At 41.0% G+C, this 18,927-nt stretch overlaps 1 protein-coding gene across 6 annotated transcripts in view; it reads left to right on the top strand.

Annotated features, from left to right (window-relative positions):
• The first annotated feature begins 1,827 nt into the window (after positions 1 to 1,827).
• Positions 1,828 to 18,927, top strand: part of LOC124032063 (signal peptide, CUB and EGF-like domain-containing protein 3) — a 125,310-nt gene continuing 108,210 nt past the window's right edge. For 3 of the 6 annotated variants that reach the window (XM_046344100.1, XM_046344098.1, XM_046344096.1), the window contains exon 1: positions 1,829 to 2,257. In XM_046344100.1, the coding sequence (XP_046200056.1) occupies positions 2,152 to 2,257 (106 nt within the window). In that variant the 5' untranslated portion in view covers positions 1,829 to 2,151. Of the gene's footprint in view, positions 2,258 to 18,927 lie in introns of all 6 variants that reach the window. The other 3 variants (XM_046344097.1, XM_046344095.1, XM_046344094.1) reach the window with 2 other exon arrangements.

Genomic DNA, 18,927 nt, shown 5'->3' with positions numbered 1-18,927 from the left:
CTATGAATCCTTTCAAATTATGTATGTTACAAGCCAAGAGGGATTTCTTTTAAAGGGCATTTTTATACTTTGTCTGATTATTCCTGGTTATAAAAACAACTCTAGGGAAACCATTAAGATTCACGACATGAAGGTTCACAACAGAGGAGTACCATCCATTTTTATTTTTTTCTTCAAAATTAGATGCACGTCCATAAAATAGTATATGATCAGGCTTCATTTTACCACCCAAATATTAATATGGAGAATTAGACATTGCCAGAAAGTGTCTTCCATCCTGCAAGACAAAAACAAAGATCAAATACTTAATCGAAGATTAAACTTGGGTAAAAAAAAGAATAAGAAATAAACCTTAATGTTCCTCTGTACCTTTGAACAATTGAAAAATGTTTTCATTTTATCAGCCACAGAGATATCCATCTTTATGGGCAAGCTTTTATCAGATTGTTTGCTATCAAAAGTTTCCGTTATCTTACTATGCCTGTAGAAAATAGATTTTTTTTAAATCACCAAATCAATTTTAATGCGAGACCCTAATTGCATTTTTGATTAAAGAGAAATAAAACAGGGGAGCTAGAGAACATCATTATTCTGCATTAACTTTCTCAAAACAAATGTCAACTTAAAGCGTAATGCATCACTACAGCAGACTAAATCCTAGAGGAAATGAAATATAATAAGCATATCTTCTGTCTAATACTGATTCAGTGCTGAATCTAATCTCCATGTTCCAATCTCCAGTCTTCTTTTAACTCAAGTTGAAAAGCACCCATGATGCACTGCCACAATGAATGAACAGGAACATGCTGATTCTTGTTTGCATTTCCTTTTGTTAAACTTTGATTGATTCTTTAAAAGAGACAAGGATTTAGAGACTAGCTGCACAACACAAAGACATATTAATTAATGGGACACGTATCCTCTAGGAGGCAAGCAGTATAGGCTTGGCCTGCTGTAAATAAAAAGGAAATGTATCATTTGAGGGGTGTTAACAGGCAGGTGATGTGAAATTCAGGCTGCTTGGAGATATCCATTGCTGGGTTTTAGAAGATGTGAAAACCTATTTGTGAGGTGTGGCCAGGGAAATGTAATACTTTTTCTGTGTCTGCCTTGTGTAGCCTACACATGGGTATAGCAATAGGCTAATTCAAGTGGTGGTGCAGACAAATTACAAACTCATTTGAAAAAGGAGTAGGCCTATGTATACAAAAATATGATATAAAATGCCAGACTTGTGTTTTTCATTTATGTAAAGCCGGCATGTAAGTCCAGCAGAATAAATATATGACAAAGATGTGATAATTAAACTGAATCTCCTGCAGGCTATTGCTAAATAGCAGATCATGTCATGGTGTTTATTGATCTCTAGATCTTTTTGAATGCGATTTGCTCCTGTGTTTTTTTAGATGGCATAAATAGGTAATAATAAGTTTATATGAGAAGCAATCATGGGAGATAGAGTGTACACGTAAGCTCGCGTAGCACACGCTGAGACTCCAACCTGTTCGCGGTCATTGTGCATCGGGTGCTATCAACACAACTCCTTGTATTTGTCATTATATGTGTCAGTTGCAGGTTTTCATTTTATTTCTTCCGCACCGCTCTTTTTCCTTGTCTGTGGGGAAAGTGTCCACGTTGGTTGTGGTGTGGCGCGCGGTCCAGAGATTGCACCCAGAGTTTGACCTTTCTCCTCCATGACAACCCACGACTTCGTTCCAACCAGCAGCTGATTGTAAATTCCCGCAGAAAAATAAATACTTGCAAGTAGTTGGAGAAAGAGCGAGTGCGCGTGTGGGAGAGCGAGAGCAGGAGCAATGCGCGGATCCTCATCTCTCCACCCCTTTCCTCCTCTCTGCCTCACTCCATCTCTCTCAAACGTCCCTCTGCCTCTCTCTTATATTGAAATTGGTCTGGGTCGAACAGGATCACAGAACACGGCTTCTCTATTGCTGCACATTGTCGGGCATTCCGCAAAACCCGATCACTTGAAACACAATAAGCAGACACAAAGGAAAGGACATAGTACCACAATATATTTTTAAAGGTAGAACACGTTTTTCTTATAAAAAAAAAATACCGTCCGTTTGTGCGTGTTAAGCGTTGTAAAGTAGGTGTTTAACTATAACAGTCCAACTACAGTATAAAATAGCCATGCATTTGCACATTATAATGCGCGCTAGCATTGGATTAGTCGGTTTCTGTCTGCTTGCCTTTGTCCAACAGCCAGCTCGCGCTTCAGGAGGCAAATCCACTCAAGGTAAGTTTTCCCATCAAAATACCTTTATTTCTCCAGGCTTTATCTTTCAGACCCTGGGGAGCAGCTATGGTTATTTAGTGCAGATTTCATTACCTCAATCCGCTGTGCATTGTGAATTTGTAAGCTAATGCCTGACCATTGAGTTACAAAATAGTTAATGTTTTAAAGATTACACACACACACCAATAAATTCAGCATCTCACAATAAAATATAAAAAAACAAAGTATGCCTCATTAATCCTATTCAGCATTATATTATATTTAATGAACAGGCACACTGGTAAGCTAATTGAAAACTATTTTAGAAGGCTGATGCAGAATATGTTTATGTATTAAGTACCTAGGAAATTCCACTCTGTTTAAATATTGTTTTGCACTGGCATGTGTCCTGAGATCAGGAAATCATTTATTCTGTTGCATGCCCAGACTATATTTGTCTCCCTATGATGGTTAAGCTACTGCTGCACTTTTCTGAGACTGGCACAAAAGTGGCAAATGAACCTGTTTTATAGGTCTGATCCAAAACCGTTAATCAATGTTTAAATCCCCCTGACACTCCCATTCTCTCACCATGGAGATACGCTGGCGACACTTCAAACAACAACAGTGTGAACAGAACAGGTTTGTTGAGAACTTCAAGAACAGAATAGTTGTTAATGAAAGAGAGAGACCATCAAGGTGTATTTATCACTACCAAGCCAAGTATTTGACAATCCTCTGTAACACTCACATGGAGCAGCAGGGCTCTCCCTAGTCTCTCTGTCAAAGCCTCCACTGAGCTAGGCTACAGTACTGCACCCAGGATGCTTTCATGTCCTGCCTCCTCTGTTTGATTCATACACAGGTTGTGCCTCAAGGCTTTAAGGTGAAAAACTCCAGATCCTCATTGAGCACTCAGACTAAAGATTGTTGATGATTAATTTCATGAAAGTCAATGAAAATGCGAGCACGATGCAGATCACAGGACAACACTTTACTTGCAGTTATAAGTCATCCATCCACACAATAAAAGGGCTGAAATAAGTTGCTGCCTAGGTGCTGTTTTCTTACCTATTTCCTATTTTCCCTCTTCTGTCTGTTTCTCTCTTTAAATAATAAGAATAATACAAATATGCTTACTCATGTCAATCTGTAGCAACCAGATCTATATATGCCAGGGACAGAGCACAGTGTGTGTGTGCAAGCCTCAGCAGCTTTGATTATGTCTGGTTATGTTTCACACACAGATAGACACAAAAAGACATCCCTCGGCAAGGAGTGTGTGTGTGTGTTGTGTGTGAGGGGGGGGGGACTATTTAGCATCCTGGGTGGTCGGCCCCCACTTGTGAGAAAACCGAATATTTACATTTTGAAATTATAACTACTTTTTTCTAACTTAATTTCCCACAACATCGATTACACACTTGCTTGTCATGTGGAATGTTTACCGGAACAGTGTCATCACTCAGTAATGGCATGCACCTGTTTGTAGCCTAAGTGACATAGCCTGGCAGAGAATGGACTCTGTGAATACAGAAGTCTTAAGAGTGGGAGGATAGTCTATGAATAATGTGCAGTTAGTAATATTTGTATTGCTTTTTATCTTTAGACCATTTTATCTTTATAACCATAAGATGGAGAGATGAGATGGAGAAGGGGAGATGAAATGATGAGATGAGAGAGGGAGAAAGATTGAGGGAGTGGGAGAGAGATGCGATTGAGAGGAGAGAGGAGAGAAAGAAAGAGGGAGAGAGAGAGATGAGATCGAGAGGAGAGGAGAGAAAGAGAGAGAGGGAGAGAGAGATGAGATCGAGAGGAGAGGAGAGAAAGAAAGAGAGAGAGGGAGAGAGAGATGAGATCGAGAGGAGAGGAGAGAAAGAAAGAGAGAGAGGGAGAGAGAGATGAGATCGAGAGGAGAGGAGAGAAAGAGAGAGAGGGAGAGAGATGAGATCGAGAGGAGAGAAAGGGAGAGAGGGAGAGAGATGAGATCGAGAGGAGAGGAGAGAAAGAAAGCGAGAGAGAGAGAGAGATGAGATCGAGAGGAGAGAAAGAAAGAGAGAGAGAGAGAGGGAGAGAGATGAGATCGAGAGGAGAGATGAGAAAGAGAGAGACAGAGGAGAGATGAGAAAGAGAGAGAGACAGATGAGATCGAGAGGAGAGAGGAGAGATGAGAAAGAGAGAGAGACAGATGAGATCGAGAGGAGAGATGAGAAAGAGAGAGAGACAGGAGATCGAGAGGAGAGAGGAGAGATGAGAAAGAGAGAGAGAGAGATACTAGAACAATAAAAGGTACAATTTGTCAGGTCAATATTGATTCAACAAAGATGTTGGTGACAAGCCCCTTTGTCCTTCATCAAATGAACTAAGGAATATTGTGGAGGATATGGTGAAGAACAGGTAGAAAAAGAGGAAGATGAAGAAGGGAAATTAGACTGGTTAGAGGTGCTGGTGGAGAGAGAGAAAGTGAGCGAGAAAGGAAAAAGGAAAATAGTGAACAAGGCAAATCACTGAGCCTTTGAGCTAACCTCAAGTCGGAAGTTCCTGGCTAGCTAATACAGCGCCAAGGCAACCGTTGGTGAGGTCCTGACATGCTGTGGTGCGGTGCAGAGCGTTGGCTGTGTTGGTGTAACCTTTGCTCCTGGGCCCGAGGGTCTCTCTGGAAGGCAGAGCTCAACTGCAGCCAGGGAGGGAGCCAGAGGCAGCAGCCCTCAGCCCTGAGCCACAATGTGGGAACCAACCAGCCCTGGCCTGGAGGGAGCGACTCAGCAAAATGAGGCCCAAGTGGAGCGAGGGAGGGAGGCCTAGAAGTGGTGTGTCTTCCACAAAGAATGGGATGGAAGGAAGGCCAGAGGCCCCCCCCCCCTTTTTGCTTTTATCCCTCCTCTTCTTTGTTTGCTTTGTCTTCTTTTTATTTCCTTTATACTAAATTAATTAGTCATGTCTGATTCCACCGTCTGCCATAGGCTAGGCTGTGTGTGTGTGTTACAGGCATGCACAAGCTCTATTTAATGGGGCTCCTATTCCTCATTGTGTTATCCTCTAGTTGTAAATCATTAAATCTGTCTAGTCCTCATACATTCTCTGTCGTGGAAGGTGAAGATGTTAATAGATTTGCACTGCTTTTCTTAGCAAATATTGCAGGCATTCACCTGTGAAAGTCAAAGCTGTACAATTAATGAAGATGTCAAATACCGACATCTCTTGTGATCTCTTGGTAATGGTTCCTGGTAACCACATATGAAGCCACATGAAAATATCTGTTTAAATGGTGCCTTTCTTCCTGCTCAGCTTTCTGGGCTTGGACCACCCTAAGAACACCACAGAAGAAGAATGCAACTATTGTGGAGACAACATTCTATTTTCTGTGATCATCGTGGACCATGGCCAGTCCTTTCCCTCTTTGGCACACATCTCATCACATTCACACTTAGGTGCTGTCTGTGAGCATTCATTTGTCTAGACAGCCGTGGTATTTGTTGTGCTATTACAGTATTGTTATCTACTCACAGAGTTGATATGTGCCTTAAAGTGTACTGATGTCAAAGTCCCTTTCAGTTTGCCAAGGTATTAGGGATTCAGGGGTTTTGGCATCTCTATTTGGCAGTCAGAATACTTTTTCTTTATTATTTACTCAATATAGCCCCAGGTCACATATTCAAATGGGTGTATGAAATTACATTTACATCTCTTAAGATATTTGCTGCTGTTGTGTACGTTTTTCTCTTTGCTGTCCTTTTCCTCTTCCTAATCAATACATCACGGTCGTCATGGAAGCCTGTCAGCGTCATTGATCTTCATGAGTGGTGAGTAGACAATCAATTTAGCTGTGCTTTACCACTCTGAGAATGGATATTGGGATACGACCTGCCTGAGAAGTGGTGCTCCAATACCACTGTACATGTTGTTACAGAGCAGCTGAGTGAAAGGAGGGAGATCATAATCTCTGCAGTGGTTGAGTGGTTGAAACCATTGATAACAGTTCCGTCCAAGACAAATATACAGTCTGAATAGTGAACACGGCTTTGATCTTTAAGGACATGTGGTGGTGATGACATTAGGACAAGTATAGATCTGATATTGGTCTAGTTTGCATATTGATATACACTGAGTGTACAAATATTAAACCACCTACTCTTTCCATGACATAGACTAACCAGGTGAATCCAGGTGAAAGCTATGTTCCCTCATTGATGTCACCTGTTAAATCCATTTCAATCCGTGTACATGAAGGGGAGAAGAAAGGTTAAAGAAGGATTTTTAAGCCTTGCGACAATTGAGACATGGATTGTGTATGTGTGCCATTCATGGGCAAGACAAAATATGTAAGTGCCGGTCTGGACTAGGGCTGTCTGGACTAGGGCTGTCTGGACTAGGTCTGTCTGGACTAGGGCTGTCTGGACTAGGTCTGTCTGGACTAGGGCTGTATGGATTAGGGCTGTCTGGACTAGGGCTGTCTGGACTAGGTCTGTCTGGACTAGGGCTGTCTGGACTAGGTCTGTCTGGACTAGGGCTGTCTGGACTAGGTCTGTCTGGACTAGGGCTGTCTGGACTAGGGCTGTCTGGACTAGGTCTGTCTGGAACGAGGGCTGTCTGGACTAGGGCTGTCTGGACTAGGGCTGTCTGGACTATGTCTGTCTGGACTAGGGCTGTCTGGACTATGGCTGTCTGGACTAGGTCTGTCTGGACTAGGTCTGTCTGGACTAAGGCTGTCTGGACTAGATCTGTCTGGACTAGGGCTGTCTGGACTCGGGCTGTCTGGACTAGGGCTGTCTGGACTAGGTCTGTCTGGACTAGGGCTGTCTGGACTAGGTCTGTCTGGACTAGGGCTGTCTGGACTAGGGCTGTCTGGACTAGGGCTGTCTGGACTAGGGCTGTCTGGACTAGGGCTGTCTGGACTAGGTCTGTCTGGACTAAGGCTGTCTGGACTAGATCTGTCTGGACTAGGGCTGTCTGGACTCGGGCTGTCTGGACTAGGGCTGTCTGGACTAGGTCTGTCTGGACTAGGGCTGTCTGGACTAGGGCTGTTGCGGTCCTTTTACCACCACACCTGTAGTCATGAGTCATGACCACAGTAAAATTCCACAAGACCATTGAGTCAAGGTAATCTCCTGTTATGCACTCTGGACATGCTTTGGTAGTACCCAACTTGCTAACAACCATCAGGTTCTAATGGCCTGGTACTCAGGGCTCTATTGTCCCTCCATCAGGTCCTAATGGCATGGTACTCAGGCTAACAACCATCAGGATCTAATGGCCTGGTACTCAGGGCTCTATAGTCCCTCCATCAGGTCCTAATGACCTGTTACTCAGGGCTATATTGTCCCTCCATTAGGTCCTAATGGCCTGGTACTCAGGGCTCTATTGTCCCTCCATTACGCATCTCATTAAAACATAAAACAAAACTGTTTTACAACAGAGTATCTCACCACTATGCATTTCCATCTCCTCTCTCTACTTTATTCCTTTCTCGAGCCCGCAGAGCGGCTGCCAACACTTTAGTTAAATATTTTTTTGTTGTGAAAACATGTTAGTGTCGATGTTCCCGAACAGATTTCACTTCGTTTCCCAAATTAAGCACTGGGAAGCTGCAACAACAAGGTTTGAGAGCCCATGACATACAGAGTTTGGGGGGAATATCACCTGTCGCGCAGGGAGAGAATGCTCCTCAAACAGTGGTTGATGCATGGAGTGAAATAAGTGTTTTTATATTTATTTCTCAGCTGCTCATATTAAGCACATGCTCCACTACTGTATAAAACCGAAGTAGCCTACCTGGTAAAAATGGACCAGCAGAAAGTGTGCAGCCTCCATTTGCTATTGGAGTGCATACAGATGACATGTACTTTTCCCCCTGCCCGGTTCCTGCCCATTTGATAATGGGCCATTCTAAATCAAAACTTTCACATACAGTACCAGTCAAAAGTTTGGACACACCTACTCATTCAAGGGTTTTTCTTTATTAAAAAAAAACTATTTTCTATATTGTAGAATAATAGTGAAGACATCAAAACAATGAAATGACATATGGAATCATATAGTAACCAAAAAAGAGTTAAACAAATCATTGGCATTCTCTCAACCAGTTTCACCTGGAATGCTTTTCCAACAGTCTTGAAGGAGTTCCCACATATGCTGAGCATTTGTTGGCTGGTATTCCTTCACTGTGTGGTCCATCTCATCCCAAACCATCTCAATTTGGTTGAGTTCAGGTGATTTTGGAGGCCAGGTCATCTGATGCAGCACTCCATCACTCTCCTTCTTGGTGAAATAGTCCTTTCACAGCCTGGAGGTGTGTTGGGTCATTGTACTGTTGAACAACAAATTGTACTCCCACTAAGCGCAAACCAGATGGGATGGCGTATCATTGCAGAATGCTGCGGTAGCCACGCTGGTTAAGTGTACCTCGAATTCTAAATAAATCACAAACAGTGTCACCAGCAAAGCACCCTCACGCCATCACACCTCCTCCTCCATGCTTTGCGGTGGGAACTACACATGCAGAGATCATCCATTCACCTACTCTAGGTCTCACAAAGGCAAGGTGATTGGAACCAAAAATGTCAAATTTGGACTAATCAGAAAAAAGGACAAATTTCCACCAGCCTAATGTCAATTGCTCATGTTTGGTCACTCTGATGAACGTATCCTCTGCAGCAGAGGTAACTCTGGGTCTTCCTTTCATGTGGTGGTCCTCATGAGAGCTAGTTTCATCATAGCACTTGATGGTTTTTGAGACTGCACTTGAAGAAACTTTGACAGTTCTTGACATTTTCCTGATTGACTGACCTTCATGTCTTAAAGTAATGACGGACTGTCATTTATCTTTGCTTATTTGAGCTGTTCTTGCCATAATATGGACCTGGTCTTTTACCACCCCTACCTTGTCACAACACAAATGACTCAAATGCATTAAGAAGGAAAGAAATTCCACAAATGACCTTTTAACAAGGCACAACTGTTAATTGAAATGTATTACAGGTGACTACATTATGAAACTGGTGGAGAGAATGCCAAGAGTGTGCAAAGCTGTCATCAAGGCAAAGGGTGGCTTTTGAAGAATCTCAAATATAAAATATATTTTGATTTGTTTAACACATCTTTGGTTACTATATGATTCCATGTGTGTTTTTTCATAGTTTTCACTATTAGTCTAATCAAATCAAATCAAAGTTTATTTGTCACATGTGCTGAATACAACAGGTAGACTTTACAGTGAAATGCTTACTTACAGGCTCCAATAGTGTAAAAAAAGGTATTAGGTGAACAATAGGTAAGTAAAGAAATAAAAACAACAGTAAAAAGACAGTGAAAAATAACAGTAGCGAGGCTATATACAGTAGCAAGGCTATATACAGTAGCAAGGCTATATACAGTAGCGAGACTATAACAGTAACGAGGCTATATACAGTAGCGAGGCTATATACAGTAGCGAGACTATAACAGTAACGACGCTATATACAGTAGCGAGGCTATAACAGTAACGAGGATATAAACAGTAGCGAGGCTATATACAGTAGCGAGGCTATATACAGTAGCGAGGCTATAACAGTAATGAGGCTATATACAGTAGTGAGGCTATATACAGTAGCGAGGCTATAAAAGTAGCGAGGCTACATACAGTAGCAAGACTATAACAGTAACGAGGCTATATACAGTAGCGAGGCTATATACAGTAGCGAGAGTATAACAGTAACGAGGCTATATACAGTAGCGAGGCTATAACAGTAACGAGGCTATAAACAGTAGCGAGGCTATATATAGTAGCGAGGCTATATACAGTAGCGAGGCTATAACAGTAACGAGGCTATATACAGTAGCGAGGCTATATACAGTAGCGAGGCTATAAAAGTAGCGAGGCTACATATAGTAGCAAGGCTATAACAGTAATGAGGCTATATACAGTAGCGAGGCTATAAAAGTAGCAAGGCTATAACAGTAACGAGGCTATATACAGTAGCGAGGCTATAAAAGTAGCAAGGCTATAACAGTAACGAGGCTATATACAGTAGCGAGGCTATAAAAGTAGCAAGGCTATAACAGTAACGAGGCAATATACAGTAGCGAGGCTATAAAAGTAGCGAGGCTACATACACACTGGTTAGTCAGGCTGATTGAGGTAGTATTTACATGTAGATATGGTTAAAGTGACTATGCATATATGATGAACAGAGAGTACAATGTAGAAAATAGTACAAATAAAGATCAACTCTGAAATGAATAGGTGTGTCCAAACTTTTGACTGTTACTGTATTAGTAAAGACAATATTCAATTGAGAATAGTATGATGGGTGAAAATATGAACCCTTGATGAGAGGCCAGCTGTGCAGCCAGAGGCAAGGAACAGAGCCCAAGCTCTTTTTGCTACTTTCTCAAACCATCATTTGCTTATTGTCACATCATGCAGCCCATATATTTTTTTGAGTTCTAAGACATTCTAAATGTTGTATCATTCACAACCAAAGTTGCCAAATAACTTTAAATTGACCTGTTTCAAATGATCACTTCTACGCTCAACATAACCATTTCATATGTGCACTCGCTCCAGAATGGTAAAAAATATCCTTTATTTTTTATTCAGCTAAGTTCAATGATGTTCTTCTTACTATAAAATCCGATAAAATAAAACAAGGGCATGGGACTTATAAGCATATATTGTCTGCTAAATGAACAAGCCTACAGCCTATGGCATGGAGCAGAGCGAGATAACAACTCATATTCTATTCCTCTGAAATACATTTTTGTCATATCATGTTTCTTCAGACCTGACAAAAGAAATCATGTATTTATTGTGATGGTGTATATTAAATGTATTTATTATACTTTTTTAAGTGTATATGTTCCAAAGGCACACATCAGTGGCTTGTATGCAGCTTGTATGTGTGGAGACCTTGGAGATGCTAAACGTGTTTATGTTAATTTATGGTCAATTACCTTGAGACCGGCAGTCTTTTGATAATAACCGTCTGACAAAATTTCATGACCGCCAAAGCTCTAGTCTGGAACGAACCAAATCTGATCCAAACATAGACATCTATGATTGGTTAAGATTTGGTCCGGACTGGACTAAAAAAACAATGTGCACCAAAACAAAGACGTTAGCGTCATTCCAAGCTTACTGAGGTGTAGCCTACAGTGTTCCCTGAAATAGAATTTGAGGAATGCCCGTCTATTTGGTAAGCCTACCATTTGTAAAACACCAAAAAAAGACGTCCGTACAGGACCAAATTAAGATGTCCAAAAGACATTAGCTTGTGCTTATTAGGGTGTAGCACCCGTTTCAGCCGCAATGGAATTTTATGAATGCTTATCCATGTGGCCCATTCCTCCTGACAGAGCGAGTGTAACTGAGTCAGGCTAAGGTGTGTGTAAACTTCCGACTTCAACTGTGTATTTAAAATCATATTTATTTATAAAAAAATATATATTTGGAGGATTGGAAATTATGCAGACAATTTCAATTGATGGAAGCCCCAATCTATTTGCAATAAAAAATAAGAAAATAAAACCAAATAATTGTCATACATTTTATCTCCTACAGAATAGGCTACAGAAAAAGCCACGTACTCTTTATACCATATCCTATACAGTATCTGCTACATAATTTATGTTAGATCATTTTTGGACTAAATGTTGGTGGACATCACAGTGATGGGTCTCTCCAACAGCACCCTGGAAAGGCGTGCTGGGAATGGACAATCAAAATATTTGGCTTTGACAAAGTGGGCATTGCTTATCACAGGGCGGCATCAACGCTCACCTAAAAAGCCCATATGCCACTGGTTGAGAGAAATTGCCATTGTTTTTGGGCAGAATTATGTGAGGTTTTATGTGTGGTTGTTGGAGGTGTGTCTTGGTCAGTTTAGCTCAGAAAATGCCGCCCTCGTTAATCTGCCGCATAATCCTGCCTAATGAGTGGGACTGCCATGATCTTTATTGTCTATGATGCTATTGTTTCTAAGTTTCTCTTTGACAGAGGTTCTGGAGGGGCATAGTGTAGGCAAAGCATGGTAGAAAGCAACACAGTCTGTCACGCTCTGACCTTAGAGAGCCTTTTTATGTCTCTATTTGGTTTGGTCAGGGTGTGATTTGTTACACTCTAGGTTAAGAAAACACTGTTTGGTTTAGCCAATGAAAACGGGTTGCCAGTACGCAGTGTTGGCAGACACAGGTTCGAATTGATCGGCAGGATTTGGGGCTCCCTCCAAAAGAGAAATATGTATTAAGTTATATGAAATAAGTTATTTAGATGTAATTTGTGAGAAGCCTTCTGGAGTCGGTTTGGGGGTTTGACTGAAGTAGTGCTCCTTCCTTGGTATCTGAGGCTTGTTCTGGATGTGTGAGATTGTGTCTGCAGGTTTGGGTTGTCATGGGGCATTCAAAACCTGCCCACTGCCCAGGGGAAGCAATCAGGTCTGGGTTGTCATGGGGCATTCAGAACCTGCCCACTGCCCAGGGGAAGCAATCAGGTTTTTTACACGCCTCATAACTCTGTCATGGCACCTTTTCTTCTCCCCTGGAGCAGAGAAACCATTTTATCAGCACCCAGCAGATCAACCCCACAATGCCAGTGCTCCAGCGCTCCTATGCTCAATTAGGATGGTCTTAATGCTGACAGAGGAGGTAGCTTCTACATGGACAGAACAGTGAAAATCTGTCCCAACATACACACTCACCCTCCCTCCCTTCCTACATAAATACATGGACAAGCACGTGAAAACACCAACATTTACTGCCATGATTACATTCAACACACACACTCAACACACAAATCCAAACAATGGGGCCAGACTCAGGCTGTTCCTCCACACCCTCCCAAATGGAGACCCCTAGCTCTTAGAAGCCCATTTATTTATTGGGCTGTAAAGTAATAAGTGTGCTTCAAATGAGGCCTGTAATACTTGTTCTCTGCGCTGTGGTGGGACGTATGATATCTCTCTCTCTGTCTCTCTCTGTCTCTCTCTGTCTCTCTCTCTCTCTCTCTCTCTCTCTCTCTCTCTCTGTTTCCCTTTGTTCTCTGTGTGGAGGCGCTGACAGCGTCCCCATCGGTTAGTGGGAGGATATAGAACATAGTTGATGGTACACTGAACCCAGGCCCTGAGCCCTGGGCCCGAGCCACTCTACAACCCCGTCTTCAAAGTGCTGATGGCTCCAGCAAGGAGAGGAGAGCTTCCAAGCGACTGGATGGCCGGCCTGTCCGTCCCCCGTTAGGAGCCGACAGCTGGGGCTGCTCTCAGATCATTAATCCCCCCATTTTTCTGTTCCATGACTCACTGATTGGCAATGGTGGGATCCACTGAGTGAGTGTCTGCTCTGTGGCATTGTCTGCTTTAGTTCTCTGTTCTTCCCACAACTAGGCTCAACATTGTTCGAGTGGAGTGGAGGACAGAGGAGAGCCTTGCTGCCATTGTCCCCGACGTTCCTCCTCCTCCTTACACCTCTTTCTGAGACCCCTTTGGCCTGGCCTAATAATGCAGCTGCGCCTCTCTTTGAATTTTGGGGTCAGTGAGGGACGTCATTAGGCTGGTTTGTGGTGGTCAGTCAGTCAGTTTTGTTGGAGGGGGGTTGGGGGCCCAGAGAGAGTCTTGTTTACAGACTGCTTGTGTTTACATTCCTTGAGGTTAGCGCCAGCTTTGGGGACTGCTGTATATGAAAGGAAATGCTCTTATTCTGCTTAGTAATGGAAAAACACAACACATCCAAGGAATGTTTTGTATGAAAAACTATCTAATTTATTTGGTGCAGTTCATGGAGTTTGGCTGAAGCTTTAAGGTCTGAAACGACAGTGGTGGCGTCACTAATGAAACTGATACGTCCTCAATGAGAGGAGTCATGAGAAAAGCTGTGATCTTCTCAAATTGAGGATAACTGTAGAAAGATATCCCAGGATGTTAACACTTTATACTGTATATAAACCCTATAGCTCGAAGTCTGTGCCAGACGTTGCACTACCCCGTTTGACAACCAATATCTTCCATGTACTCTTAAATTGACAGTTTTCTTCTCTATTTCCCTTTTATTTTATCTTTAGTAGTGTGTTGATGGTTCTATTAGGAGAAGCCAGATGGACTGTCTCACATTGCAATGGCGTTCATGTGAAACAGAGTTGTGTAATGGATGCCAGCCACACGTCATAATTAACAATCATTCCATATACGGTAGTGTTTGTCTCTAATGACAGTTTTATGTATTTAGAACTATTTGAGCATAGTGAAGAATGTGTTCTACTTGTTAACAGTGTATTGAATTTAGGGCTGACCCCATTTAGTCGACTCGTCGATTGCTTAGTCGATAGGCTGTTGGTCGACCAAGATGCCTTTAGTCAAGCAGTCGCGCCTGTCTCAGTGGACTGATCCATTCTGGAGGCCACGGGGATAGCACAGTCCATCACTCTAAGACATGTGATACTGAAATTGTATATGGTTATATTCTGTAAAAACTAATGGTGCAACACTAATAAATCAAATATTATTTCATAAAAAATGTGCTTTCTCCCGCGTTGGATATGGCCGCTGTCCGCGGTTCTGAAACATATCCCTTAGTTCCCAGTAGAATTGGCACCTTTCCCTATGTTGCTATGTGCATAACAGCAAAGTTAACCAGCGTATTGGGATTGAGAACAATGCGGCAGGGGCAGCAGCAGCAGAGACGAGGAAACAGCCCTTGCCTTAGCTCTATAATCAATAATCAAGTGTTAAATGTGCCTGGCTTTATAAATCATCCGTATATATCTATAGAAATAAGGAATCTAGCTTCTGTTGCCTGTTTGAGTGTTTGTTTAATAGCCGATTGAATCTGTGAGCACCAAGCCTCATGCAAATGCAAAATGTCGGATATAGTAATTTCACAGATTCGGCTGTTTTGAATCTTTGCTATGCTGTAATAAAGGCTTTACCATTGTTTAATTCGATAGAACAGACTGGTATTACTTATCATTTATTTACATTATTTCACTGTTCCAAACATGCAGAAAAATGACATTGTAATCTAACAGCACCTGTTTGTCACACATAAGATACACACAGCTCTCGCTCCTATACCCTCCTTTTTCTTGATCTTGTTATTAGTACAATTATTATTGTGATCATCATTATAATAATCACTAATGTCATTATCATTATAACATTAACTGTTCGGAGTTTGTTATAACCAATTTTTTCATGTAATTATGATAGGCTATCGGTCAGGCCCTATTGGTTACATGCATGCGATGCTTACATGTTTCATGTAAAGAGAGCAGGGTTGAGGGAATAGGGAATGTTTTTCCTTAACAAATTAGGGATTTTGGTAGCAGAACTTTTCAGTCAGAAACAAGTAAGAAACTAATGTTGCAGCTCCAGCACGGACAGCGCAATAAACACTTGCTGTGCTCTGGTGCCTTTTCCCTGCAGTAGGGAGGAGAGCAAGACAACATGCGCCAGTCACACAGACTCTCACTGTCATTTTTTTTTAACACAGTGTGACCATTCGGGGTCTTTCTTGAGTCATTTGTGTGTCTTAATTATTTAATGAAGCAGTGTGCTTAAAGCATCAGACAAGCTCAGTGCATATGTAGTTGATTTTATTCAAACACTGCCTCTATGTGGAAAAATAAGTTTAAATATTTCAACCAATCAATTGATCAAAATAACAGGACGACTTTCGGTCGACCAAGATTTTTTTTAGTCGGGGACAGCCCTTATATAATTTCACTCATCTGACATTAGCTCCTTGAGCTGTATATACTGAGTGTACAAAACATTAGGAATACCTTCCTAATATTGAGTTTCACCCCCATTTGCCCTCAGAACAGCTTCAATTCGTCAGGCATGGACTACAAGGTGTTGAAAGTGTTCCACAGGGATGCTGGCCCATGTTGGCTGGATGTCATTTGGGTGGTGGACCATTCTTGATACACATGGGAAACTGTTAAGCGTGAAAAACCCAGCAACGTTACAGTTCTTGACACACTCAAACGGTGCGCCCGGCACCTACTACCCTATTGAAAGGCACTTAAATCTTTTGTCTTGCCCTTTCACTGTCTGAATGGCACACATACACAATCCATGTCTCATTTATCCTTCTTTAACCTGTCTCCTCACCTTCATCTACACTGATTGAAGTGGATTTAACGAGTGACATCAATAAGGGATCATAGCTTTCACCTGGATTCACCTGGTCAGTCTATGTCATGTGCACACAGTGTATGTCAGATAAGAACTGCCATGCTCTACTCGCACACAGAAAGCCATTCCCTTTATACTTCATAGTTTGACAGGAAGCAGCTAGAAAATATCAGACTAACAGTTCTGCTGTAATTGCTATGTTGCCCTCTTTATAGTTGGTACTATATCTTGCTAAAGCAGCCGCCAATGAATTTAATTGCTGTGTGCACAGGGGAGAGTGTCATGTCCGTTAGCGCTGGCTGTATAGATAGGTATATAACAGCAAAATAAGGTAAATACCAACACTGGCAGGTATATAACAACACTATTGGGTATACAGCAGCGCTATAAGGTATATAACAACACTATTGGGTATATAGCAGCATTATAAGGTATATAACAACAATATAAGGTATATAACGACACTATAAGGTATATAACAGCAATATAAGGTATATAACAGCAATATGAGGTATATAACAGCACTATGAGGTATATAACAACACTATAAGGTATAAGACAGCAATATAAGGTATAGTGAGTGATGCTACAGTATATACCTTATATTACTGTTATATATGTTATAGTGTTGTTATATACCTTCTAGTGCTGCTATATATCTTATACTATATACCTTATGAGTACTGTTACAGTATATACAGTATATAGTATAAGGTATATAACAACACCATAAGGTATATAACAGCTATATAAAGTATATACTGCAACAGTACTCACTATAAGGTATATAGTGTAAGGTATATAACAACACTATAAGGTATATAGCAGCATTATAAGGTCTATAGTATAAGGTAAATAACAACACTAAAAGGTATATAACAACACTATAAGGTATATAGTATAAGGTATATAACAACACTGTAAGGTATATAGTATAAGGTATATAACTACACTATAGGGTATATAGTATAAGGTATATAACAACACTATAAGGTATATAGTATAAGGTATATAACAACACTATAAGGTATATAGTATAAGGTATATAACAACACTATAAGGTATATAACAACACTATAAGGTATATAGTATAAGGTATATAACAACACTGTAAGGTATATAACAACACCATAAGGTATATAGTATAAGGTATATAACAACACTATAAGGTATATAGTATAAGGTATATAACAACACTATAAGGTATATAGTATAAGGTATATAACAACACTATAAGGTATATAGTATAAGGTATATAACAACACTATAAGGTATATAGTATAAGGTATATAACAACACTGTAAGGTATATAACAACACCATAAGGTATATAGTATAAGGTATATAACAACACTATAAGGTATATAGTGTAAGGTATATAACAACACTATAAGGTATATAACAACACTATAAGGTATATAGTATAAGGTATATAACAACACTGTAAGGTATATAGCAGCACTATAAGGTATGTAGTATAAGGTATAACAACATTTTAAGGTATATAACAGCACTATAAGGTATAGTATAAACTGGGTGGTTCGAGCCCTGAAAGCTGATTGGCTGACAGCATATGGTATGTCAGACCGTATAACACAGGTATGACAAAACATGTATTTTTACTGCTCTAATTACGTTGGTAACCAGTTTATAATATCAATAAGGCACCTCAAGGGTTTGTGATATATGGCCAATATACCACGGCTAAGGGCTGTGTCCAGGCACTCCGCGTTGTGTTATGCATAAGAACATCCCTTAGCCCTGGTATATTGGCCATATGCCACACCCCCCCGGACCTCATTGCTTAATTACAGCACTATAAGATATATAACAGCACTATGAGGTATATAACAGCAATATAAGCTATACAGTATAAGGTATATGTCATGACTGTCCTGTGAGGATCCAAGTAGGTCAGATCAGCTTTGCAATAAATAGCTTCAACCAAACCCGCACTCACCCACAGAGGGGGAGAAGGTAACTGGTGGGGGCTGACAGTTCACTCCCTGTTGTAATCAAGGACAGAACATTCAGCTCTCTCCCTCTCCAATGTTCACCAGAGGAATGTGTCTTCGTTTGAACACTAATGTCATATTATTTGTTATTTTGTTATGTCAAAAAAATGTTATAAAGGAAATACTGTAACTTGAAAAGTGTGAAGTGTCCATCCGATGCATTGTGCCATAAGAGATCATAGTTTTACATAACTTTGCACAGTGACAAACCACACCCTTGAGTGAGGTCAGAGAGCGTGTCAGCCTGACGGGGCCTCCCTTTCTAACAAACTGTTTAAAATTATGGGTTAAGAATGAACATATCAGACCAGAGAGACGTTGAGCTGCAGCTCACGTTTAAAGTGGTTTGAACTCTGAAATCTCAACACGAGGTAGAGACGATAAAGTCACCTCCCGGACAATCACTGGTACAGTTGATTAGCTATCCTAAGTAAAGTATCAAGAAAAGCACATTTAAGTGGGATCATTCTACTACCCTTCTCAAATCACTATAGTATGCTACTCTCCCACTGAGAACCATCGACACGGCTGGCTAGACTATCTTCAAAGAAGCATCTTCCAGAGCAAATTAAAGT

The sequence above is a fragment of the Oncorhynchus gorbuscha genome, linkage group LG03, assembly GCF_021184085.1.
Source record: "Oncorhynchus gorbuscha isolate QuinsamMale2020 ecotype Even-year linkage group LG03, OgorEven_v1.0, whole genome shotgun sequence".
Taxonomy (NCBI): Eukaryota; Metazoa; Chordata; class Actinopteri; order Salmoniformes; family Salmonidae; genus Oncorhynchus; species Oncorhynchus gorbuscha.
This window is presented reverse-complemented; position numbering and strand designations above follow the sequence as displayed.